The sequence below is a fragment of the Saimiri boliviensis genome, chromosome 2 (assembly GCF_048565385.1).
Source record: "Saimiri boliviensis isolate mSaiBol1 chromosome 2, mSaiBol1.pri, whole genome shotgun sequence".
Taxonomy (NCBI): domain Eukaryota; kingdom Metazoa; phylum Chordata; class Mammalia; order Primates; family Cebidae; genus Saimiri; species Saimiri boliviensis.
This window is the reverse complement of record NC_133450.1, coordinates 144,442,774-144,465,918: the sequence shown is the minus strand read 5'-3', so window position 1 is coordinate 144,465,918 and position 23,145 is coordinate 144,442,774. Positions and strand designations below refer to the sequence as shown.

The 23,145-nt window shown below is 56.4% G+C and overlaps 1 protein-coding gene across 1 annotated transcript in view; it reads left to right on the top strand.

Moving 5' to 3' along the window:
• HMCN2 (hemicentin 2) overlaps positions 1–23,145 on the top strand; it is a 173,047-nt gene that overhangs the window by 71,531 nt on the left and 78,371 nt on the right. The window contains 14 exon segments of the mRNA XM_039461479.2: positions 1,993–2,120; positions 5,183–5,437; positions 6,682–6,768; positions 11,056–11,250; positions 12,425–12,555; positions 12,862–13,009; positions 13,431–13,557; positions 14,974–15,128; positions 16,445–16,603; positions 16,606–16,722; positions 18,553–18,834; positions 19,532–19,640; positions 20,349–20,518; positions 22,986–23,140. Coding sequence (XP_039317413.2) covers positions 1,993–2,120; positions 5,183–5,437; positions 6,682–6,768; positions 11,056–11,250; positions 12,425–12,555; positions 12,862–13,009; positions 13,431–13,557; positions 14,974–15,128; positions 16,445–16,603; positions 16,606–16,722; positions 18,553–18,834; positions 19,532–19,640; positions 20,349–20,518; positions 22,986–23,140 — 2,218 coding nt within the window.

Genomic DNA, 23,145 nt, shown 5'->3' with positions numbered 1-23,145 from the left:
GAGTCTCTGGGTAAGGCCTGAGAATCAGCATGTTTCACCTGCAGCTAGGAGATTCTGATGAGAACCCCTGCCCTACAAGGTGTGAGACCTTTGAGAGCAGAGGGTGTGAGCCTGTAGTTCAGGAGACCTGCTCCGGGGCATGGGAGACACAGACAGCAGTGTGGCAAGAGCTCTGCTGGTGAGGGAGGGAGGGAGAGAGAGAGAGGGGTGGGGGGAGGAAGGGAAGGGGAAGGGAAGGAGAGGAAGGGGAAAGGAACAGATAAAGATCTAAATGTTGAAATGTCGACTCAAAAGGGAGCAAGTTAATACATTGTGGTGTAATCGTACAAGGGAATATTACACAACAGTCAAAAATGAATGAATTAGACCTATATACATCCTCATGATGCCATTTATGCCGTAATATAGCTCATGATGCAAGTTTTCAAACATGCAAAACAGGACTGTGTGCTGTGTACGCATGTGCTCATGTCTCCGTGGAAGCAGCTGACTTTGTCGAGTGCCTCTCTTGCTGATGCTGTGCTGTGAATGAGGTCATTCAGTTCTTTTGACAGCCTGCGAGGGACGAGCAGAGCTGATGGCTCTATTTTCCAAAACAAGGTGACTTAGGCACAGGAAGGTGAGGCGACTTGTCCACACAGGAAGCACATGGCTAAGCAGGTTAAACCCAGGCGATCCAGCCCAGTGCCACCACCCACTGTGCCATCCACAGCTACCCTCAGAGAACTTGTCCCAAGAGGCTGCTGGATGCTTGGGGCAAACGGATGGAGGGGATCGCTGGGAAGGGGTGTCATTGCCCCACTTTACAGATGGGGAGACAGAGGCTCAGCGGGTAAAGCCCGTAGCCCGAGGTTGCACAGGGAACGAATGATGGTATTGATCTTGATAATGACGGCATGGCCCTCACTTCACTTACCGCATCTCACGTGATTCTTGCAGCTGCCTGAGAGGTGAGGGCTATGAGGAGCCCTAAGGATTTTATAAGGGGCTCTGTGATCCCTGTTTTGTAGAGGAGGAAACTGAGGCTCAGCAGATAGCAAGGCAGGGACCAGGACTGGAGCATCCCAGGCCTGCTGGGTTCTAGAGCCCAGCTGCTGAGCGCAGGGCCAGCGGCTAGCCCTTAGAGTCCCCCGCCCCCTTGCTGGCTGTGTGCCCTTGGGGCCAGCCAGGGTCAGTGGCCGCAGCTGCCCTCCCTATTTTATGGAAGCAGGGGCTGTGCGGAGCCAGCACATATGGGCCGGTGACATCATGTCTGCGGGGGGCCCCTGGGGTCCAGCCCAGCTGCGGGAGCCTGGCTGGGGGTCCTAGATCCCTGTGGGATGGGGGTGATGTGACACTAGCAAGGTGAGCCAGACTGGGGAGGGCGGTGATGGCAGTGGTGGAGCAGGTGGGGGGTCCGCAGCTTCCTCCTGAGGGCCCTCAGCACAGCTCCGGACATAGGAGCACCAAGGGACTGCTGTCACAGACAGGTCAGCCTTGGCACAAGACCAGAGGCTGCCAGCTTCTCCTCCATCCCACATGCAGGGGAGGTGTGTGTGGCAGAGGAGGGGGCGTTGCCACCGCAGTCAACAGGTGTCAAACGGTGGGCAGGCTTCTGGCCCTGGGCTGAGCCTGTGATGGAATCCGTTTACCAGCCCTGGCCCAGGCACACGCCATCTTGGCATGCCCATTTTACAGATGAGGAAATGGAGGCTCCAAGAAATGAAGCAGCTTCCCTGAGGGTCACAGCTAGGAAGGATTTAGAGTTTAGACTCAAACCCAAGCCGGTGGACTCCTAGTCCAGTGCTCTTCTTCTCTCACACCAGTAGGTGTGGCCCTGGCCCTGGCCTGCTGGTTCAGGGAGGATGGAGGCAGGGGTAGGGGCTAGATGGTGGGTGCTGTCTCATTCCCAGAAGGCTTCCTGGGGGAGGTGGCTGGTTCAAGTTGGGTCTCGAAGCCTTCCCATGGCGGTGGGGTCAGTGGGAGTCTCACCAGTGCTCCCCACTCCCGCAGGCATGGCCTCCTCCCGTCTGGCTCCCTACGTCTGGCCCAGGTCCAGGTGGATGACACCGGCCACTACGAGTGCACAGCCAGTAACCCCGCGGGGTCCACCTCCCGTCGCTACGTTCTTGGGGTGCAAGGTAGGACCAGCTGGCAGCCCCAGTCCCTCCGTGTCCCGCATCACCCCACCTGCCCCTCAGGCTTCTCAGTCCCCCTCCTGCAGCCCATGCCCAGGTCTGTCAGGCGCTGCCACCTCCTCTCGCCACCCCCACTTCCTGTCTTTCTCAGGCCCGTCTCTCCTCTACCCTTTTTCTGCACCTCTCCCCATACCTGGAGATGCTGTTCAGAGGCCCCTGGGAACACAGGGCAGAGCCCAGTGGGGACCTAGGTTCGGGTGGGGGTCAGAGGGGAACCCGTGAAGGTGGGGCTGAGAGCATCTCTGCCCGGTGTGCAAGGCCCAGCCAGGAGCCCAGGGCATGGCGATGGGAAGAGGCTTGTGAGATGCCACAGAGCCCTCTCCTCCTGGGAGCATGTAATGCCCCCCAAGAGGCCCTTCCAAGCCCCTGCTCCCACCACTGCCATCAATGAGGCACCCTGTGTACCTGTAACAGGAGGTGCTGCGCTGTCTCCACGATCCCCTCCTCCTGGCAAGGTCCCCACGCACCCCACTGTGGCTCTGGTTCCCAGCCCGGTGCGGGGTCCCAAGAGTGGGCGCTCCCCTATGAGTCCAGGGCTCATCCAAAGGGAGCCAGCGGGTCAGAGTCGTGCACTAGAGAGTCAGGGTGCTCGTCATCCGAAAGAACACTGAGAGGCCTCCGAGACAGGCCCAGCTCTGGCCCAAGCGCCCCATCTGCACTCCTGTTTTCAGAGATCATGAGCCAGTGAGGAACGGCTTCCACTTGGTAAAATAATTACCAAGAACCAAACCAATCATATTTTATGACACTTCAAGTTTATCTGAAATTCAGATTTCAGTGTTGGCCAGACATGGTGGCTCATGCCTATAATCCCAGCACTTTGGGAAGCCTAGGCGGGAGGATGGCTTGAGCCCAGAAGTTTGAGACCAGCCTGGGCAGCATAGCAAGACCCCATCTCTACAAAAAACAAAAAATTACTCTCTTGCAAGGGTCCACACCTGTAGTCCCAGGTACTCAGGAGGCCGAGGCAGGAAGATCACTTCAGCCCAGGAAGTCAAGGCTGCAGTGAGCTGTGATTGTGCCACTGTATTCCAGCCTGGGCAATGTGTGAGACCCTGTCTCAGAAAAAAAAAAAAAAAAAAAAAAAAAAATTCAGTGTTTATAAATACAAGTTTTATCAGAACACAGCCACGCGTGTTCATCGACATGCAGCCTGTGGCTGCTTTACCCTCTGATGGCAGAAGTGGGAAGTGGAGGGACCCTGCCTGGCCTCACAGCCCGCCATTCCAGCCACCTGACTGTCTACAGAAAGTGTGCTGCTCCGGATGTAAGCTCATATCCCATTTTACAGATGCACAGGCTGAGGCCCAGATGGGGAAGGGGCTCCAGGGTTCCATGGGTTTGCATGGGGGTGTGAGACAGGAACAGGGGGGCAGGGCAATGAGCGGGGCCTCAACGTCAGCAGAGCTGGGCTTGAATCCTGACTCTGCTACTGACTGGCTGTGTGATCTTAGGCCAGACACTTGGCCTCTCTGAGCTTTGCTTTCCCCTGTAAGGTGAAGGCCACAATAAAGCCCATCCCATGGTGGTCAGAAGGTCTCAAGGACGTTGAATGCTCAGAACAGTGGAAGTTGTTACTGTTTTCAGTGGGTGTGTGTGAGAGAGATCAACAGGTGGGCAGGGCATCCAAGCTCTCTGTGCTCCTGGGCAGGGAGCACTCCTGGCACACAGGCCATGGGCCAAGGGGTTGGTCTGTGCCCAAGGGCCAGGTTCCCAAGGGTGATATAATCCAGGCTCCTTCTCAGAAGCTGCGAATGGGGTAGGTACACCTCAGCTTCCCTCGAGGGGCCAGGATACTTGTCCCAGGGTCCCATGCAGTGCCTGGAGCAGGGTGGCCCCTGGGCTCTGAGAGTTCTCTTGTGCCCACCCAGTCTGGCCCCGTGGTGGCCTGGGCCCTTGGACACTCAGACCCAGGGTTGATGCCAGCACCGCTCCACTGAGGGAGGAGGTGACTCTGACCAAGTCATATAACCTTTCTGAGCCTCAGCATCCTCCTCTGCAAAACGTGCAGGCGTGGATGGTATCACGTGCTGAATAGGAAGGACCAAGTGAGAGGAGGATGAGAAAGTGATTTGAAACCGCAAACGGAAAAGAACGGGAAGCCACAGCTGTGGGAGGGAAGGATGGGGCAGCAATGACGTCCAGCCGGGGTACCTCTGGCCACCAGGTTCTGTGCCAGCTGCTTTAGTGCTGCACCTCATTTCATCCCGCAGGGTGGGAGGGGTTGTGACAAGGGGAAACTGAGGCTCTGGCTGGAGCAGGGTCCTTTGGCTCTAAGGAAGTGAAATAGGATTGGAACCATCTCTGTGCATGCTGCTTCCCAACCTTGCTCGGCCATTATGAGTCAGTCCCTCTGCCCTGCCTCAGTTCCCCCATGTGCGTGCACTGAGCTGGATGAATCCCAAGTGGCACTTTTTTTTTTTTTTTTTTTTTGAGGTGGAGCCTCCCTCTCTCGCCCAGGCTAGAGTGCAGTGGCATGATCTCAGCTCACTGCAACCTCCGCCTCCTGAGATCAAACAATTCTTGTGCTTCAGCCTCCAAGTAGCTGGGATTACAGGCGTGCGCCACCACACCCAGCTAATTTTTGTATTTTCAGTGGAGACAGGGTTTTGCCATAGTGGCCAGGCTGGTCTTGAATTCCTGACCTCAGGCGATATGCCCACCCCGGCCTCTCAAAGTGCTGGGATTACAGGCGTGAGCCACCGTGCCCTGCCCCGAGCGGTGCTTCTGAAATGGAGTCGGCACATTGGCGGGGGCAGAGGGAAGTACACGCTCAGCCCTGAGGGTTGAATCTTTCGTGAGAGTGCGTGTTCAGGTGAAAGACCGGAGCTCACTCTCTTTAGGGGAGTCCATGTGGGTGTCCCAGTGTCTTTTCCTGCCGGCCTTCGATTGTGCTCCGTGACAATTTTGCTGGTTGGTGACATCCAAGATGTGGCTTGGGTCTGGGTTCTGGGACCCTCTCACCCGGGTCCCCCCACCTTGATGCCCCTCCTGTGGCCCGTCAGTCCCCCCTCAGGTGCAGCCAGGCCCTCGGGTTCTGAAGGTGCTGGTGGGAGAAGCCCTGGATCTGAACTGTGTGGCTGAGGGCAACCCAGAGCCCCAGGTGAGCTGGTCCAAGGATGGTGTGGCCCTGCGGGGCCGAGAGCCTGAGGGTTCTGTCCACTTCGCAGCCATTGGAACCTCTGATGCCGGGAGGTACCACTGTGAGGCCTCCAACAGCGTCGGGGTGGATGCCTGGGACGTGGAGCTCAGGGTGCTAGGTGAGTCTCCCTGGCCCAGAACTCACTTCTCCCCAGCTCTCCCAGCACAGTCTGGACTTGGGAGGTGCCCGTCTCTGTTCTGGGCTCTGTGCCTGCCCGCTTCCTTCCCGGGACAGATAGAGCCTTGGCCCTCTCTGGGACCTCACAGCTTTGAGCCATCCTGTGTCTAGGAGCCTTTGTCAGCCTGTGGGCGTGGACCAGTCTCAGAGCTCCCAGCAGGGGTTCCCTGGGCTCTTTCCCCTTGGGCGGTGACCTGTGGGTCCTCTCAGGACCTGGGTGGACAGAAGCACCTAGGTCAGGGACCGGGGAGCAGCACTGGACCCAGGGCCATCTGGACAGTCATAGGCCAGCCACCTACACTCTGTGACCCCCGTGTTCTCACCTGCAAAGTGGGTCCAATAGTCTGTGAGGGGGTCCATGAGAGGGTGTGTGAAGCACCTGGTGCATAGAAAGTTCTGGATCAAGCTGGGCACGGTGGCTCAAGCCTGTAATCCCAGCACTTTGGGAGGCTGAGGCGGGCGGATCACAAGGTCAAGAGATCGAGACCATCCTGGTCAACATGGTGAAACCCCATCTCTACTAAAAATTAGCTGGGCATGGCGGCACGTACCTGTAATCCCAGCTACTCAGGAGACTGAGGCGGGAGAATTGCTTGAATCCAGGAGGCGGAGGCTGCGGTGAGCCGAGATCGCGCCATTGCACTCCAGCCTGGGTAACAAGGGCGAAACTCCGCCTCAAAAAAAAAAAAAAAAAAAAAAAAAAAAAAAGTTCTGGATCAGTGATGCTAGCAGTTTCACTATTAGGAATTTAAAACAAGCTTGGGGCTGAGTGTGGTGGCTCACACCTGTAAACCCAGCACTTTGGGAGGCTGAGGTGGGTGGATTGCTTGAGCCCAGGAGTTTGAGACTAGCCTGGCCAACATAGCGAAACTGTCTCTTAAAAAACAAAAACCAAAAACCAAAAAATACTTGCAAAGCCACTGCTGTGAGGGACCACACGTGGCCCTTTTGTTTGAGGGCACAGCTCAGCCTCCCCAGCCTGTGGGGCTTGGCCCTGGTGGCTGCACCATGGGACCTCCCTGCAGGGGTGAGCCAGTACCCCTGGCCCTGACTCGCCAGTAGTCTAGGGGCTGGGATTCTGGAAGGGGATGCTTCCCCATTAGCCCTGGGTTCCTTGGAGGCAGGGGGTGGGGGCACCAGGCTTTGGGCTCAAGGAATGAGCGAGGTCATGTTGCTTCCCTCCAGAGCCGCCGCACTGGGGGGCTGATGAGACCAGCGGCTTGCTGGAGCGAGTGGCCGGAGAGAACGCCAGCCTGCCGTGCCCTGCCAGAGGTGAAGCTGCGTCTAGGGTGTGCCTGGGGAGGTGAGGGATGGGCTGGCCTAGGAAGGAGCCTCCACTCACATTCCAGTGCCCTGGGCTGCCCATGGCAGGCAGAGGCTGCGGGACATGTGCTTCTGGTTAGCACCGTGCCAGGTAGTTCATCCCATTGCCAACCCTGGAGGCTGGGTGCTAGCGTTCACTCCTTTTTGTTAGGGGCAGTCCAGGCCCAAGGGGGTTAAGTGACTTGTGGAAGTCACACAGCCAGAGTGCGACTCAGAGTGTGGACAGGTGTGACCCCTGTCCTACCCCCCTGTGCTCATCAGCATCTGACGGTGGGATTGCCGGTGCCAAGGGCAGCCTGGGGTCCTTGTGGGTTGAGGATGGATTCAGTGGTCCTGACCAAACCAGCTTTTCTGGGCTCGTCTTTGGGGCAGGAGCACAGTGTGGGGCCGAGAGCCACCTTGGGTCAGCTGCCCGGTGCCCAGCCCTGCCCCGGCCGCTCCTGGCTGTGCGACTCAGGACAGCGTCCATCTCCTTTCTGAGCCTTGCCTTCGCGGTCTACCTTGGGGTTGTACTGGCCCCTCCGCGTGGGGCTGCTGTGAACTCAGTGGGACACCATGTATATAAGGGGCTGGCACCCCTGGAGGGCTCGGGCAATGTGCCGGAGGCCCGGCTTCTGCCTTTGGTGCACCCCCCGGCCCCACCCAGCAGATCCCTCCTCAGCCCCCACCACTGCCTCAGTTGCTTCCCTCGGCTTTGGGCTCCTCCAAAGCTGGGAGCGCCACCTCTCGGTGGGATTGAGGTTCTCTGGAGGGTGCTTGGTGTCTGGTAGCAAGTGGCGGGTCACAAAAGCCTGGCAGGAGCCTGGGGGGCACCTATAGTCTTGGTTGTTCCTCTGTGAGCCGCAGGGTGCCTGGGAAGGCCCCAGAATAGGACCAAGGGAGAGGCAGGTAGGAGCAGGGCTGGCACCCACTTAGGCAGGGGGTGGGACCAGGGTGGGAGCTCTGGGAGCCCCTCGGGATGGGACACCCCCCTCCCCCGCCCAGATCCTGGGCCCTTGACCATGGCACCACCTCGTGTTGGTCTCTGCTAACAGCAAGCAGCCGTTCTGTGCTTTTGGGAAGTGGGAGATGGTGGAAGGTGGGACCCACCCGGCCCCAGGATTCCTGCCCTGTCCGTGCCCCCTGACTGTCACATGCAGTCCTGGTCAGTCAGGGGCCAGCCCTGAGCCTGTCAGCCTCACCCGAATCCCCTCTGATAGCACTGCCTCTCCTCACTGGCCTGGCGCCTGGGCTGCCCTGGTCTCCTTCCTGGTTAGGAGGGTCCCTGCCTGGTGACAGTGGGGGACCCCATTTCACAGCCCTGTGGCCTTGGGTTGGGAGGGCTCTGAGGGCTACGGGGATGGGACTGAGCCCAGCACCCTCATGGGGACTCCCTGGGCCCTGCAGTGACACCATCTGCCTGTTCCTTGTGGGGTGGGCGGGGTGAGGCGTGAAGGCCCAGAGCCTGGACACCCACTTGGTGGTGCGTGTGGTGTGTGGTGTGTGTTGTGTGTGGTGTGTGGGACTCTGCGCAGTGGGGAGGGGATGAAGTGAGTGACTCTGGGCAGCAGCTAGTGCTCGGGGACTTCCTTGTGGCAGAGCTTCGGGGCCGTCCTGCACTAGAGACTTTAGGGTGAGATTGTCTGTGCTAAACAGAGTTCCACAGTAGAAACCCATCACCCCTCCCGACCAGCAGCTCTGAAGGCCTGGCCCCCAGGGTGGCAGGAAGTCCGGGGACTCTCTGGGAAAGCTGAGGAAGATGAGAGGGCGGTGCCCATGTGTGTGTGTATGGATGTGTGAGCGCATGTGTGTGTGCGTGCGCATGTGTGTGTGGATGTGGGCTGTGGTCTATGTATACGGGGTTTGGTGTATGTTGTGTCTGTGGTGTGAACAATGTGTATACGGTGTGTATATGGTGTGTGGTGTGTATGTGGTACATGGTGTTTGGTGTGTATGTTGTGTGTGTTGGTGTCTGTGGTGTGGTGAGTATGTGGTATGTGGTGTTTGGTGTGTGCTGTGTGTGTGTAGTGTTCGGTACGTATGTTGTGTGTATTGTGTATGTATGATGTTTGGTGTGTGTGGTGTGTGATGTGTGGTATGTGGTGTTTGGTGTATATGTTTGTGGTGTATGTTGTTTGATGTGTATGTAGTATGTGTATGGTGTGTAGTGTGTGGTATGTGCGAATGTGTAGTGTGTATGTATGGTGTTTGGTGTGTGATGTGTGGTGTGCATAGTTTTTGGTATGTGTAGTGTGTGATGTGTGATGTGTATATGGTGTTTGGTGTACATGTTTGTGTGTGGTGTATGCATGTTTGATGTGTGTGTGTATGACGTGTACTTTGTGGTGCATATGTGTGAATGTGGTGTGTGTGTGTATGGTGTTTGGTGTGCATGGTGTGTAGCATGTGGTGTGTATGTAGTGTGTGGTTGGTGTGTGTGTTATGTGTGGTGTTTGGTATGTATGTTGTGTGTGAGGTGTGTGTATTGTGTTTGGTGTATGTAGTATGTGTGTGTGGTGCGTATGTGGTGTGTGTATGGTGTTTGGCATGTATGTTGTATGTGGTGTTTGATGTGTAGTGTTTGGTGTGTATGCTGTGTGTGTAGTGTATCATGTGTGATGTGTATGTGGTGTGTGATGTGTATGTATGGTGGTGTGTGTAGTGTGGTGTGTAGTATGTATATGGTGTGTGGTGTTTGGTGTGTATGTTTGTGGTGGGTACATGGTGTGTAATGTGTATGTTGTATGTGTGGTGTAGTGTGTGTATGGTGTGTGGTGTGTTTAGTGTTTCCTGTGTGGTATGTGGTATGTGGTGTGTATGGTGTGTGTAGTATGTGGTGTGTGCATGGTGTGTGGTGTGTGTATATCGTGGTGTATGGTATGTATGTGATATGTGTAGTGTTCTGTGTGTATGTTTGTGTGTGGTATGTACATGGTGTTCAGTGTGTATTTGTGTGTGTGATGGCTGTAGTATTTAACGTGCATGTTTGTGTGTGGTGTGTGTATGGTGTTTGGTGTATATGTTATATGGTGTGTGGTGTGTGTGGTATAAGGTGTGTATGTGGTATGTAATGTGTGTGTAGATGGTGTGAGTATGGTGGTGTGTGTAGTATGTGGTGTGTGCATGGTATGTGATGTATATGTTTGGGTTTTGTATATGGTGGTGTGTGTAGTGTATAGTGTTGTGTGTGGTGTGTATGTGGTGTGTGTGTGGGGTGTATGTGGTGTGTGTAGTGTTTTGTGTGCATATTTGTGCATGGTGTTTGGTGTGTATATGTGTGGTGTGTGTATGGTGTTTGGTGTGTATATTTGTATGTGTTGTGTGCTGTGTGTATGGTGTGTGGTGTGTATGTTGTGTGTGTGCTGTGTGTATGGTGTTTGGTGTGTATGTATGTGGTATGTGATGTGTGTGATGTGTGCTGTGTGTGTGGTGTATTGTATGAATGTTGTGTGTGTGGTGTGTGTATGGTGTTTTGTGTGTATGTATGTGGTATGTAGTGTTTTGCATGTGTGTGGTGTTTGTATATGTATATAGTGTGTGGGTTTTTTGTATGTATGTTGTATGTGTGATGTGTATGTATGGTGGTGTGTGTAGCGTGGTATGTGAAGCATTTAGTGTGTATGTTGTGTATGTGGTGTGTGTAGTGTGTGGCATGTGGCGTGTATGTGGCGTGTGGTGTGTGTAGTGTTTGGTATGTATGTCATAGTGTGGTGTTTGGTATGTATGTCGTGTGGTGTTTGGTGTGTATAGTGTGTGGCGTGTATGTGCTCTGTTGCATGTGTCATGTTTGGTATGTATGTTGTGTATGTGGTGTGTGCAGTGTGTTATGTGTTATGTGTGTGTGTGTGTGTGGCCTGTGGTGTGTGTGGTGTTTGGTATGTATGTCATGTGTGATGTTTGTGTATAGTGTGCGGTGTGTATGTGCTGTGTGGTATGTCTTGTGTTTGGTGTGTATGTTTGTGTGTGGCGTGTGTATGGTGTTTCGTGTGTGTAGTCCCCAAACTTGCAAATCGGCATGTTGCTTCTACCCACCTTCTGCTGCTACCACTGGTCATGAGGATGGGCCGTGTGGATAGGTGTGGGGGCACCCACAGCTCCGAGGGAAATGTTCCTCCCAGCCTCGGGGGGACGGAGGTGCCTGGAGCCATCCCTGGAGGGCCAGCCCCTTTTGCACAGAGGAGACGTGTGGGAGACAGTGCAGGTGTGGAGGGGTAGGTGTCAGGGTGTATGTACTGATGACTCCGTGCGCCTTGCCAGGGACACCCAAGCCGCAGGTCACATGGCGGAAGGGCCCGTCCTCAGAGCCCCTGCGTGGCCGGCCAGGTGTGGCAGTGCTGGAGGAGGGGTCTCTGTTCCTGGCCTCCATCTCACCCATGGACAGTGGAGACTACGAGTGTCAGGCCACCAACGAGGTGGGCTCCTCGTCCAGGAGAGCCAAGCTGGTGGTCTATGGTGAGCAGGGAGCCAGAGCTGGGGGCACGAGAGGAAAGCAGCAGGGACCCAGGGACGGGCCTGTCTTCCTCCCAGGACTGCATCTGGCCAGAGGCCCACAGTGATGCCGGGGGCCACGGGGTGCCCAGGTGTGGCAGTGCCAGTTCTCCAGGGCCCAAGACCTCCCTACACAGGGGAATCAGGTCCTGCCACCAGATGCCAGTGACAGGGAGGGCTTGAGGGGCCTGAGAGAGTGGCAGGTTGCACTGCACACCCCGCTTCTCTAGAGACACCCCCACAGAGACAGTAAGGGGGAAGCATCTGGAACTCCATCAGTGTCTGAGATCGGTCTAGAGGTGAAAACATTTTAAAATGACCACTTGGCTGTACGGAGTGGCTCACGCCTGTAATCCTAGCACTTTGGGACGCTGAGGCAGGAGGATTGCTTAAGCCCAGGAGTTTGAGACCAACCTGGGTGTCAAAGAGAGACCCTGTCTCTACAGAAAATAAACTTTAAAAATTATTTTTTAAAATGAGCACTGATGGCAGCGCAGAGCCCCAGAGCCTACCTCCGGGTTAAAACTGTAAACACTGGCCTATTCTCACGTTCCTGTCCTCATCAGGGAGAGCACCCACCCCCACATCCAGGGTGCTATGTGCAGAGCAAGGGGAGCCCTCTTAACAGGGGCGGTGAGGGTAGGTCGGGGAGCACTCCCCACTGGCAGGATGAACTGGCCTCGCTTGGGCAGTTCTAACAGCTCCTAATGCCACCTGCCGCTTCCCCGGGACCAGTTGCCCTGGCTCGCCCTGTGATGACTTGCTTGAGATGTTTGTTTCAAAAGCATGGCCAGGCCTCACCTTCAGAGATTCTGACTCAGGGGGACCCTCCCCGGTGACTGTGACACCAGGTTTTGTATAGAAGCGGATGGATCTGGGGGGTTCTAGCACCTTGCAAAGCTGAGTGTCAGAAAGGGTGGCACCTTGGCCTGGGCATGACTGGGGGCGTGTCGGTCCCAGGGCAAGGCTGCTGTGGCCATCTGCAGGTCCACAGGGCCCTTTGTGGCTGGGCAGATGGGCACAGGCAGACTTCCTCCGACCCCAGTGACAAAAGGGAGGGAATGGCCCAGGTGAGGTCCCTTTCGGCTGTGGCGCTAGCGGGCAGGGAAGCAGCTCCTCGACTCTTCTTGCCCCCAAGTGCCCCCCAGCATCCGGGAGGATGGGCGCAAGGCCAACGTGTCGGGCATGGCTGGGCAGTCCCTGACGCTGGAGTGTGACGCGAGCGGCTTTCCAGTCCCTGAGATTGTGTGGCTGAAGGATGGGCAGCTGGTGGGTGTCCCCCGGCGTGGGTGGGCTATGGGTGGGATTTGGGCTGAGGACAAGCCTTCTGGATGGGCGTTCCTGCATGTGCCAAGGCGGGGCAGGGGGATGTGATGGGTGTCTTTGGGGGTGCTCTGGGGTTCAGGGCAGTGGAGGACTGTGGTCACGTGATGAAGCCTGGCAGGGAGCTGCGTGGCAGCACAGCACCGTTCCAGTCACCGGCCACCTCTCGGGCCTCAGTTTCCTCCTCATGACTGGCGCTGGAGGGGTGGCTGGATCCCTGTTTACCAGCTCCCTCTGGCCTCTCCCGCCCAGATCCCCAAGGTGGGCAGCCACCACCTCCTGGACGGGGGCCGGTCCCTCCACTTCCCCAGGATCCAGGAGGGCGATTCTGGCCTCTATTCCTGCCGGGCAGAGAACCAGGCTGGGACAGCGCAGAGGGACTTCGATCTCCTCGTGCTCAGTGAGTGAGACCTGAGCCCCACAGCTCCCATGTGTGCTTGGCCCTGTAGCCCCAACTCTTGCAGATACACTGGGGGACAGGGGAGGCTTTGCCTACCGAGAGCACGGAGGACAGAGGGGCCCACAACAGACCCACCCCCACCCTCACAGAGCTGTCAGGCTCCGGGGACAGACAGTAGATAGTCAGGTGATTAGCCAAGTCATTACTGTCGCAAGTGCTACCAAAGAGTAGACTGGGTCTGAGGGCTGCAGGGCGAGCCCATCTGGCCAGGGTTCTGGGGGCTTCCCAGGAAGGTTGGTAGGAGAGGCAGGGCACCCAGACGGGGGTGGGTGGCTCTGCACAGACAAAGGCCCTGTGGTAGGCGAGGCTTCAGGGTTCGAACCGTTTCCCACCCCTCACCCTCACCCCTTCTCACCCTCAGTCCCTCCTTCAGTGCGTGGAGCCGGGGCCACCCAGGAGGTGCTGGGGCTGGCTGGCGCAGACGTGGAGCTACAGTGTCGGACCTCAGGGGTCCCCACACCCCAGGTGGAGTGGACCAAGGACGGGCAGTGAGTGACCCCTCCCCTGGAGGACGATGTGGGATAGTGCCCAGACTGGGCCTGGTGGATGTGGGGGTTGGGGGAGGTTGAACTCTTCTGGGGCAGCTGATGGGCATGGCATGTGCCACCCAGGGCCCAGGTTGAGGGCTGTAGGGGCACTTCCAGCCCAGCGGGAGATTAGCCAGGGAGACCCCACTCTTGCCTCAGCAAGGTCTTCTCATCACATAGTCTTTCCTCTTTTAGTTTTGGAGACAGAACCTTGCTCAGTTGCCCAGACTGGAGTGCAGTGGAACGATCTTAACTCACTGCAGCCTCAAACTCCTGGGCTTCTTGGGCTCAAGAGATCACCCCACTTCAGCCTCCCAAATAACTGGGACCACAGGTACACCAACCAACAATGGACTAATTAGAAAAAAAAAAAAAGTCTGTACAGATGGGGTCCTGCTTTGTTGCCCCGGCTGGTCTTGAACACCGGGCTTCAAGCAGTCCTCCCGCCTTGGCCTCCCAAAGTGCCGAGATTATAGGCATGAGCTACCATGCCCAGCCTCTTTTTTTAAACCCATTTTTTCTCTAAGTAAAATTCACGTAACAGGCTGGGTTCGGTGGCCGACACCTGTAATGCCAGCACTTCAGGAGGCCAAGGTGGGCAGATCACCTGAGGTCAGGAGTCATCAGCCTGCCCAACATAGCAACACTTTGTCTCTACTAAAAATACGGAAAAAATTAGCCAGGTGAGGTGGTGCCTGTAATCCTAGCTGCTTAGGAGACTGAGGAAAGAGAATCACTTGAACCTGGGAAGCTGAGGTTGTGGTTAGCCAAGATCACGCCATTGCACTCCAGCCTGGATGACAGAGCAGACTCTCTCAAAAAAAAAAAAAAAAAAAAAATGTAACATACAATTACAATTAGACATTTTAAAGTGCACAGTGCAGTGACATTTGATACATTCACAGGAGGACAGGGCAACTTTCACCTCTGTTTAGTTCCTGACATTCCATCACCCCAAAAGGACACCCTGTGTGCATCAGCAGTCAGCCACTGTCCCCCTCTCCCCAGCCCCTGGCAACCACAAGTCGGCTTTCCTTCTCCATGGACTTGCCTGTGCTGGGCATTTCACATCACTGGCATAGCAAAATGTGTGGCCTTTTGTGTCTGGCTTCTCCCACTCAGCGTGTTTTCCAGGTTCATCCATATTGTGGCAAGTGTCAGAATTGCTTTCTTTTTTCTGGCTGAATAACGTTCCGTGGTGTGGATGGACCACACGTTGTTGATCCGTTCCTCGCTTGCTGGGCCCTGTGTCGCTCCCACCTCTTGGTGCTAATGAATGGGCCAGCCTCCCTGTTCACGATCCACATCCTCCCTGCGTACCGCCTGCCCCACCCGCGCCTTGGCCTCACTGGACTTTTCCCTTGCCTGTCCCTCCAGGCCTGTCCTTCCAGGAGGCCCTCACCTGCAAGTCCAGGAGGATGGCCAGGTTCTCAGGATCACCAGCAGTCACTTGGGGGATGAGGGACGATACCAGTGCACAGCCTTCAGCCCAGCTGGTCAGCAGGCCAAGGACTTCCAGCTCCGAGTTCATGGTGAGCCCCAGCGCCTTCTGGGACCCCACCACAGGCTACTTGGGAAACTTCCCACCAGCTGCCTGCTGCCTTGGAGGGAGGGTAAAGGCTGAAATGGGGGACCTGGTGAGTGATCCCTGAGTCCAAGAAAGCCAGGGTCGGGGTCAGGGTCAGGGTCACGGGGTAGAGGGTATCTGGCCCAGCATTCTCCAAATCCGTGGTTTGCATCCCAGCTCTAAAAATTTACCACTTTTTTTTTTTTTTCTTTGAGATGGAGTCTCACTCTGTTGCCCAGGCTGGAGTGCAGTGGTGTGATCTTGGCTCACTGCATCCTCCACCACCCAGGTTCAAGCGATTCTCCTACCTCAGCCTCCTGAGTAGCTGGGATTACAGGCGCGTGCCACCACACCCAGCGCATTTTTGTATTTTTAGTGGAGATCGGGTTTTACCATGTTGGCCAGGCTGGTCCCCAACTCCTGACCTCAAGTGATCCCCCTGCCTTGGCCTCCCAAAGTGCTGGGATTACAGGCATGAGCCACTGTACCTGGCCCAAATTTACTACTTCTGATACCCTTTGGAATGATGATTTCGTTTACTTTTCTTCAAATGAGTCAGACTTCCTTACCCTGAAACACATCTATTTAAATATCTCTTATTCTTATAAAGGATATTTAATATAAAAACTGTAAGCAGGAAACCAGTGCTGCTTGGCTAAGGAAGCTGAAAAAACAAACACACCCCGCAGAGCAATGCTGCAAATCCTCGAGGTGCGGGCTCCGTGGAGGCCACCCAGCATGCATCTGCACCCTCTGTGCTAAAGGACGGAGAGTAGAAAGTGCTAGAAAGATTAGGGACATGCATAGTAGCACCAAACACAGCCTTTCCTTGCTGTAATCAGGATAGAAGGAGATTTGGTGGGCGGGGGGCGTAGCCATTCCATTCTGAGACATGGTTATTTCATGCTGTGCCCATGTGCCCCTAGAAATGACCTGGGTAGCATCGGTGGTGGGTGCCCAGCCCTGTGTGACATCCTAATCTAGTCCAGCTCCTCATTCACAGATGGGGAGACTGAGGCCCAGAGAGGGGAAGTGACTTACCCCTAGTCTTCCAGTGAGTTAGAGGCAGAGTAGGGCCCAGGACCCAAGCCTGTGGGCCTGCCGCCACCTCCTGCACCTTCCACACCATGCTGGCCTTTCCCATCTGTACCTGTCCTCCAAGTCCCCCATGCCTCCCCCGCCCCCACAGTGTGGCCTGAGGGCATAAGCCTGCTGTTCTGGGGAAAATGCCAGTGGCCTCAGGGGCTGCCTGTGACCAGCCCCTACCGCCTTCCTTCTAAGCTCCCCCCGTTATCTGGGGCTCCAATGAGACGGGCGAAGTGGCCGTCATGGAGGGCCACCTGGTGCAGCTCCTGTGCGAGGCCCGAGGAGTGCCCACCCCGAATATCACCTGGTTCAAGGATGGGGCCCTGCTCCCCCCCAGCACCGAGGCCATCTACACTCGGGGGGTCGGCAGCTGCAGCTGGAGAGGGCCCAGAGCTCAGATGCCGGCATCTACACCTGCAAGGCCAGCAATGCTGTGGGGACCACAGAGAAGGCCACCAGACTGGACGTTTATGGTGAGTAGCCAGGGGCCACGGCAGCTGGGGTGGGCAGTGGGAGGGACTCAGCCATGGTGGCATCTGCCTGCCTCCAAAGGAAGGCTAGGTGGCTGCCTGGAGTGGTCAGAAGCAAAAGGATAATGGGGCCAAGACATCATCCAGGGAGAAGGGTCCTCCCAGCTCATGCAACTTCCCTCACACACATAAGGAAACTGAGGCCAGGGGTGGACGGGCCCGTTTAGGAGGCCATGGCGGAGCCAAGTCTAGCATCCAGGTCTCCTCTTGTGGTGTGGGGCTTCTCACTAAACCATGCCCAGAAGCCTGTGACCACCACAAGAATTAAACGCCCTTAGGTAATCACTTGTTGTTGTTGTCGTTTTTTTTTTTTTTTTTTGAGACAGAGTCTTGCTCTGTCGCCAGGCTGGAGTGCAGTGGCCCGATCTCAGCTCACTGCAAGCTCCTCCCTCCGGGTTCCAGTGATTCACCTGCCTCAGCCTCCTGAGTAGCTGGGATTACAGGTGTGCCTCACCACACCCTGCTAATTTTTGTATTTTTAGTAGAGACAGGGTTTCACCATGTTGGCCAGGCTGGTCTTGAACTCCTGACCTCATGATCTGCCTGCCTTGGCCTCCCAAAGTTAATCACTTCTATAAGCTAGACTAGAGGGGCACTTCGCAGCATCAGCTCATTTGATCAGCTGGCAAAGGGACTTGGGCTCTCAGGTCCCACTTAGAGATGGTCACAGTGAAGCTGTGGAGCAGAGAGGCTTCCCCAGGATCATGCCACTAGCAGGTGGTGGGACCTGGCCTATATGTGGGGACATCTGACTTTAAATCTCACACTGTGAACCTCAGCATCAGCTCAGCTCGGAGGGGCTTGGCTCTGGGGATGGACGTTTGAAGGAGAACTCAGAGGCAAGGGTGTTGGTGGCTCTGGAGGGATCCGAGCAGGGCCTGGTGATGTATGAGAGGGCAGAGTGAAGCTGATAGGGGTCAGCCTGCCCCTCTGTGGGGAGCCAGTTCAGAAGCTCTGGCTTCCAAAGATGCAAAGGGCTTGGGTGTTAGAGCCTCAGGGACCCCAGAGGGCAGCTGGGCTGCATGGGGTCCACTGGCAGCCTGGGAAGGTAGCCCTGCTACAGCTCGGGGACTCTTATTTTGAAACCTGAGAGCCCCCTTCGGAAATGGAATAGAAAATGTGTGTGTCTGTTTTCATTAAATTCTCAAAGGGTCCTACACCCAAATAAAGTTAAGAAGTATTTCCCAGGCTACAGTTGCCCCTTGTCCCCTGGTAATGGCTTCATCAGCTCTGCAACTTGAGGGGCTCCTTGAGAGTAAGAGAGAAATTTCCCCTCTGGCGTGGCCACCATGGGTTCCGAGCACAGATAACATCTTGCCCCTTTGGCCTTCAATGGCTGAGATAGGAGCCCCCCAAGCCAAGCCATCTGGTCAGGTCTGCCCCAGTCTTCTGCCTCCTGAGCTCAGAGAGGGAGGGGACTTCCAGGAGCAGAACTCTGTCCCGGCCCTGGGGGTCTCATCTGAGTCCAGCAGATATTGGACCTGCCATGTGTAGACATTGGCAGCCCTGGTTCCACCCACGCTGGGCCTGTGGGGCTGGCAGCGGGGATAGAGAGGCAACAGGCAGTGCCCTGGCAGGGAAGGGGCGGTACCCAGGGGCCGAGGCAGGTGAGAAAGCTGCCCCGGGTCTCAGCAGGGGATCCAGCCAGTGTAGGTGAGGGAGGAAGTGTTTCACATGGACTGGGGTCCGTGAGGGGCTTCACCGGGTCTGTTGGGCTGAGATGAGAGCAGGCTGGAGTCCGTGTGGTCCCCTAGTCCCCTGCCTCTTTTCCAGTCCCACCCACCATCGAGGGCGCTGACAGAGGACCGTATGTGGTGAAGGCTGTGGCTGGGAGGCCCATGGCACTGGAGTGCGTGGCCAGAGGCGACCCGCCCCCCACCCTCTCCTGGCACCACGAGGGGCTGCCCGTGGCAGAGAGCAACGAGTTGCGGCTGGAGATGGGTGGCAGCGTGCTGAGGCTGGACAGCCTGGGGGAGGCGTCGGCCGGCCTGTACAGCTGCGTGGCCAGCAGCCCTGCCGGGGAGGCCTTGCTGCAGTACTCCGTGGAGGTGCAGGGTGAGCCCGGCCCGCCGCACTCAGAGCTGCCGGCGCTGTGGGCAGCCCAGGCCTGCTGCATGCTTGTCCAGAGCCAGCTCCTGCAGCGGAGGGAGGATGGGGAGAAGTAACCAGTGTCCCCGCGTTGCATGACACAGATGTGGACACTGAGGCCTGGGCTGTGGGGCTGGCAGGACTAGGAGTGGGCAGGGCGGAGCCCCAGGATCAAGGGTGCCTGCCCCTGCCCAGGACCCTGGGCCGGGTCACCCAGGACAGAGGACCCTGTTCTGCCTTCTGCCAATGGAATGGCCCTTTATGGAGACCTTCCTAAGGCCCACTTGTGGGTGTGGTCCCGGGAGGGCACTGGAGCCTTCGCCTGCCCTTCCGTCCATTGCTGAAGCATCTCAGGTACTAGCGCTGTGCTGGCCCCACGTGGTGCTGGAAGTGAAGCCGGGAACAAGGCCAGCCGGACTCCTGAGCCCTCAGTCTGCCAGGGAGACAGATGTTAAATAATCAGGCCCAAGCCTGCGGAAGCCAGGGTGTCCCCTCACTCCGCCTTGGGGTGGTCCTGGAAGGCTACCTGGAGGAGGGACCACTAATAGGGAGACCTGATGGGTGAGGTGTGGCTGGGCCTTGTTCTGAGGGGACTGGGGACTTGGGAGGTTTGAGGCCAGTGGCTGCTCAGCTCCAAACACCCAGTAATGGGTTCTGCCTGCAGTGCCCCCACAGCTCCTGGTGGCTGAAGGCTTGGGACAGGTGACCGCCATCGTGGGCCAGCCCCTGGAGCTTCCCTGCCAGGCCTCAGGCTCCCCGGTACCCACTATCCAGTGAGTCTGGGGTGGTGGAGGCCAGGGCTGGGGGCGGGGGGCAGGGAGCGTGTGCTTTGTGGTCACCATCCGGGGTAGGTGGATGGATGAATGGATGGATGGAAGGTGGGTGGATGAATGGATGGATGGAAGGTGGGTATATGAATGAATGGGTGGGTGAGTGCATGCATGAATGGATTGTTGGGTGGGTGGGTGGATGGATGGATGGGTGGATGGATGAATGGGTGGGTGGGTGGATGGAAGGGTGGGTAGATGGATGAATGGGTGGGTGGGTGGGTGGATGAATGGGTGGATGGGTACATGACTGGTTGGATGGAAGGGTGGGTGGATGGATGAATGGATGGATGGAAGGTGGGTAGATGAATGAATGGGTGGGTGAGTGCATGCATGAATGGATTGTTGGGTGGGTGGGTGGATGGCTGGCTGGCTGTATTGGTAGATGATGGATGAGTGGATGTGTGGATGGACAGATGGATAGATGGATGAATAAATACATGTATAGATGCATAGGTGCATAGATGGATGGGAGAATTTTTAAAGGGGGAAGTGGACAGGAGAGAGGCTTCCTGTTTCCAGGAGCAGGAAAGAGGCCTAGGGCTGTGGCTGGTGAGAGCAGGTGGGAGGCGCTTCTAGGCTTCCAGCTTGTCCTGCCTGGCCGGGCCTTCCGTGGTCTCAGGTTGACCCCCCCCGCCTCCCTACTCACCTTAGGTGGCTGCAGAATGGCCGCCCAGCCGAGGAACTGGCCGGGGTGCAGGTGGCCTCGCAGGGTACCACACTGCGCATTGACCGTGTGGGGCTGGAGCACTCGGGCCTCTTTGCCTGTCAGGTCACCAACGAGGCAGGCACTGCCGGGGCTGAGGTGGACGTGTCTGTGCATGGTGAGTGGGCACCTGCGGCTCTGGGGCTGTGGGCAACCTGAGATGCCAGGGGTGGGTGGAGCCAGAGGGCTGTGGCAGGCTTGGAAGGGCATGGAGCTGGTCTTCTCTGGATGGCATTTCTGGGCTGGACTTCTCAGTTCCCCACAGAGACGCAGTGCAGGTGTGAGAGGCTGGTCTGGGCCACGGATCACACTCTGTCCCGTCCAGCCCCTCAGCCTGACTCCCCTCCCCAGCTTCCTCTCTCTCCATCTGTTCTCTTTATGCTAACCACACAGAACTTCACCCAGTTCCTTTAATACATCAACCCCCTTTCTCTCACCTTCCAGTCTGTGTATGCTGTTCCTTCTACCTGCAACATTCTCCCTCCTCTTTGCCTGCCTAGCTCCTGCTTATCTTTCAGGCATATCCTGAAATACTCTTCCTCCAGGAAGCCTTCTTTGATTCTACCACGTCTCTCATCTGCACTGCCCAGCCTCTCAATGCCTTAGCCCTCCACCCACTGCACTGAGATTGCGTATTTGGTTGTCCACCTCCACTGTCCACCTCTGTGTGCTTTGAGAGGGCAGCATGGCAGCTGCCTTTCCCTGCTGTGTCCAGGGGCCCAGTGTAGTTCTGAGCACAGAGTAGATGCTCAGCACACATAAGGATGCATGGGTAGATCAGTGGATGGATAGGTGGATGGGTGGGTAGATGAATGAGTGGACAGATAGAAGTGTGGATGGATGGATGGGTGGGTGGGCGGATGGAAAGGTGGATGGATGGAAGGGTGTGTAGATAAAAGGGTGCATGTATGGGGAAATGGATGGATAGGTGAGTGGGTGGATGGATGGATGGGTGGGTGGATGGGTGGATGACTGGTTGGATGGAAGGGTGGGTGGATGGATGAATGGTTGGATGGGTGGATGGATGGATGCATGGATAGGTGGGTAGATGGATAAGTGGATGGATGGAAGGTAGGTAGGTAGATGGATGGAAGAGTGGGTAGATGGTTGAATGGGTGGGTGAGTGGGTGGGTGGATGGGTGGATGGGTGGGTAGATGGATGAGTGGATAGGTGGGTAGATGGATGAGTGGATGGATGTAAGGTAGGTGGATGGATGGAAGCAGGGGTAGATGGATGGAAGGGTGGGTAGATGGATGAATGGGTGGGTGGGTGGATGGAAGGGTGGGTAGATGGATGAATGGGTGGGTGGGTGGATGAATGGGTGGATGGGTGGATGAGTGGATAGGTGGATAGATGAATGAGTGGATGGATGGAAGGGGGGTAGATGGATGAACGGATGGGTGGGTGGATGGATGGATGGGTGGATGGATGAATGGGTGGGTGGGTGGATGGAAGGGTGGGTAGATGGGTGAATGGGTGGGTGGGTAGATGAGTGGATAGGTGGGTAGACGGATGAGTGGATGGATGGAAGGGGGTAAATGGATGAATGGGTGCGTGGGTGGGTGGATGACTGGTTGGATGGAAGGGTGGATGAGTGGATGAGTGGATAGGTGGGTAGATGGATGAGTGGATGGATGGAAGGGGGAGTAGATGGATGAATGGATGGGTGGGTGGATGGATGGATGGGTGGATGGATGAATGGGTGGGTGGGTGGATGGAAGGGTGGGCAGATGGATGAATGGGTGGGTGAGTGGGTGGATGGATGGATGAGTAGATGGATGTAAGGTAGGTGGATGGATGGAAGTGGGGGTAGATGAATGGGTGGATGGTGGATGAGTGGATAGGTGGGTAGATGGATGAGTGGATGGATGGAAGTGGGGGTAGATAGATGAATGGGTGGGTGGGTGGATGGATGGGTGGATGGATGAATGGGTGGATGGGTGGATGAGTGGATAGGTGGGTAGACGGATGAGTGGATGGATGGAAGGGGGGTAGATGGGTGGAAGGGGGGTAGATGGATGAATGGATGGGTGGGTGGATGGATGGGTGGATGGATGAATGGGTGGGTGGGTGGATGGAAGGGTGGGTAGATGGATGAATGGGTGGGTGGGTGGGCGGATGAATGAGTGGATGGGTACATGACTGGTTGGATAGAAGGGTGGGTGGATGGATGAATGGATGGATGGAAGGTGGGTAGATGAATGAATGGGTGGGTGAGTGCATGCATGAATGGATTGTTGGGTGGGTGGGTGGATGGCTGGCTGGCTGTATTGGTAGATGATGGATGAGTGGATGTGTGGATGGACAGACGGACAGGTGGATGAATAAATACATGTATAGATGCATAAGTGCATAGATGGATGGGAGAATTTTTAAAGGGAATCACTACTCTGCTGGCTTTAGTCAAGAGCTCTTTCCCCTAAGCCATGTGTCTGAGGGATATGGTGGGCAGAATCTAGATGCCAGCCTTTGGCCAGCCCTTCAAGGCCACCTTCTCACCCCCAGGTATCAAGGGAGTTGCTGGGTGCCCACCATAGCCCTCCTGATTCTGACCCGGGCTTTTCCTGACTGTTTCCCTTCTCAGAGTTCCCATCAGTCAATATAATTGGGGGCGAGAACATCACAGCTCCTTTCCTGCAGCCTGTGACCCTCCAGTGCATAGGCGATGGGGTGCCTACCCCAAGCATCCGTTGGTGGAAGGACGGTGTAGCCCTGGCAGCCTCTGGGGGGAACCTACAGGTACG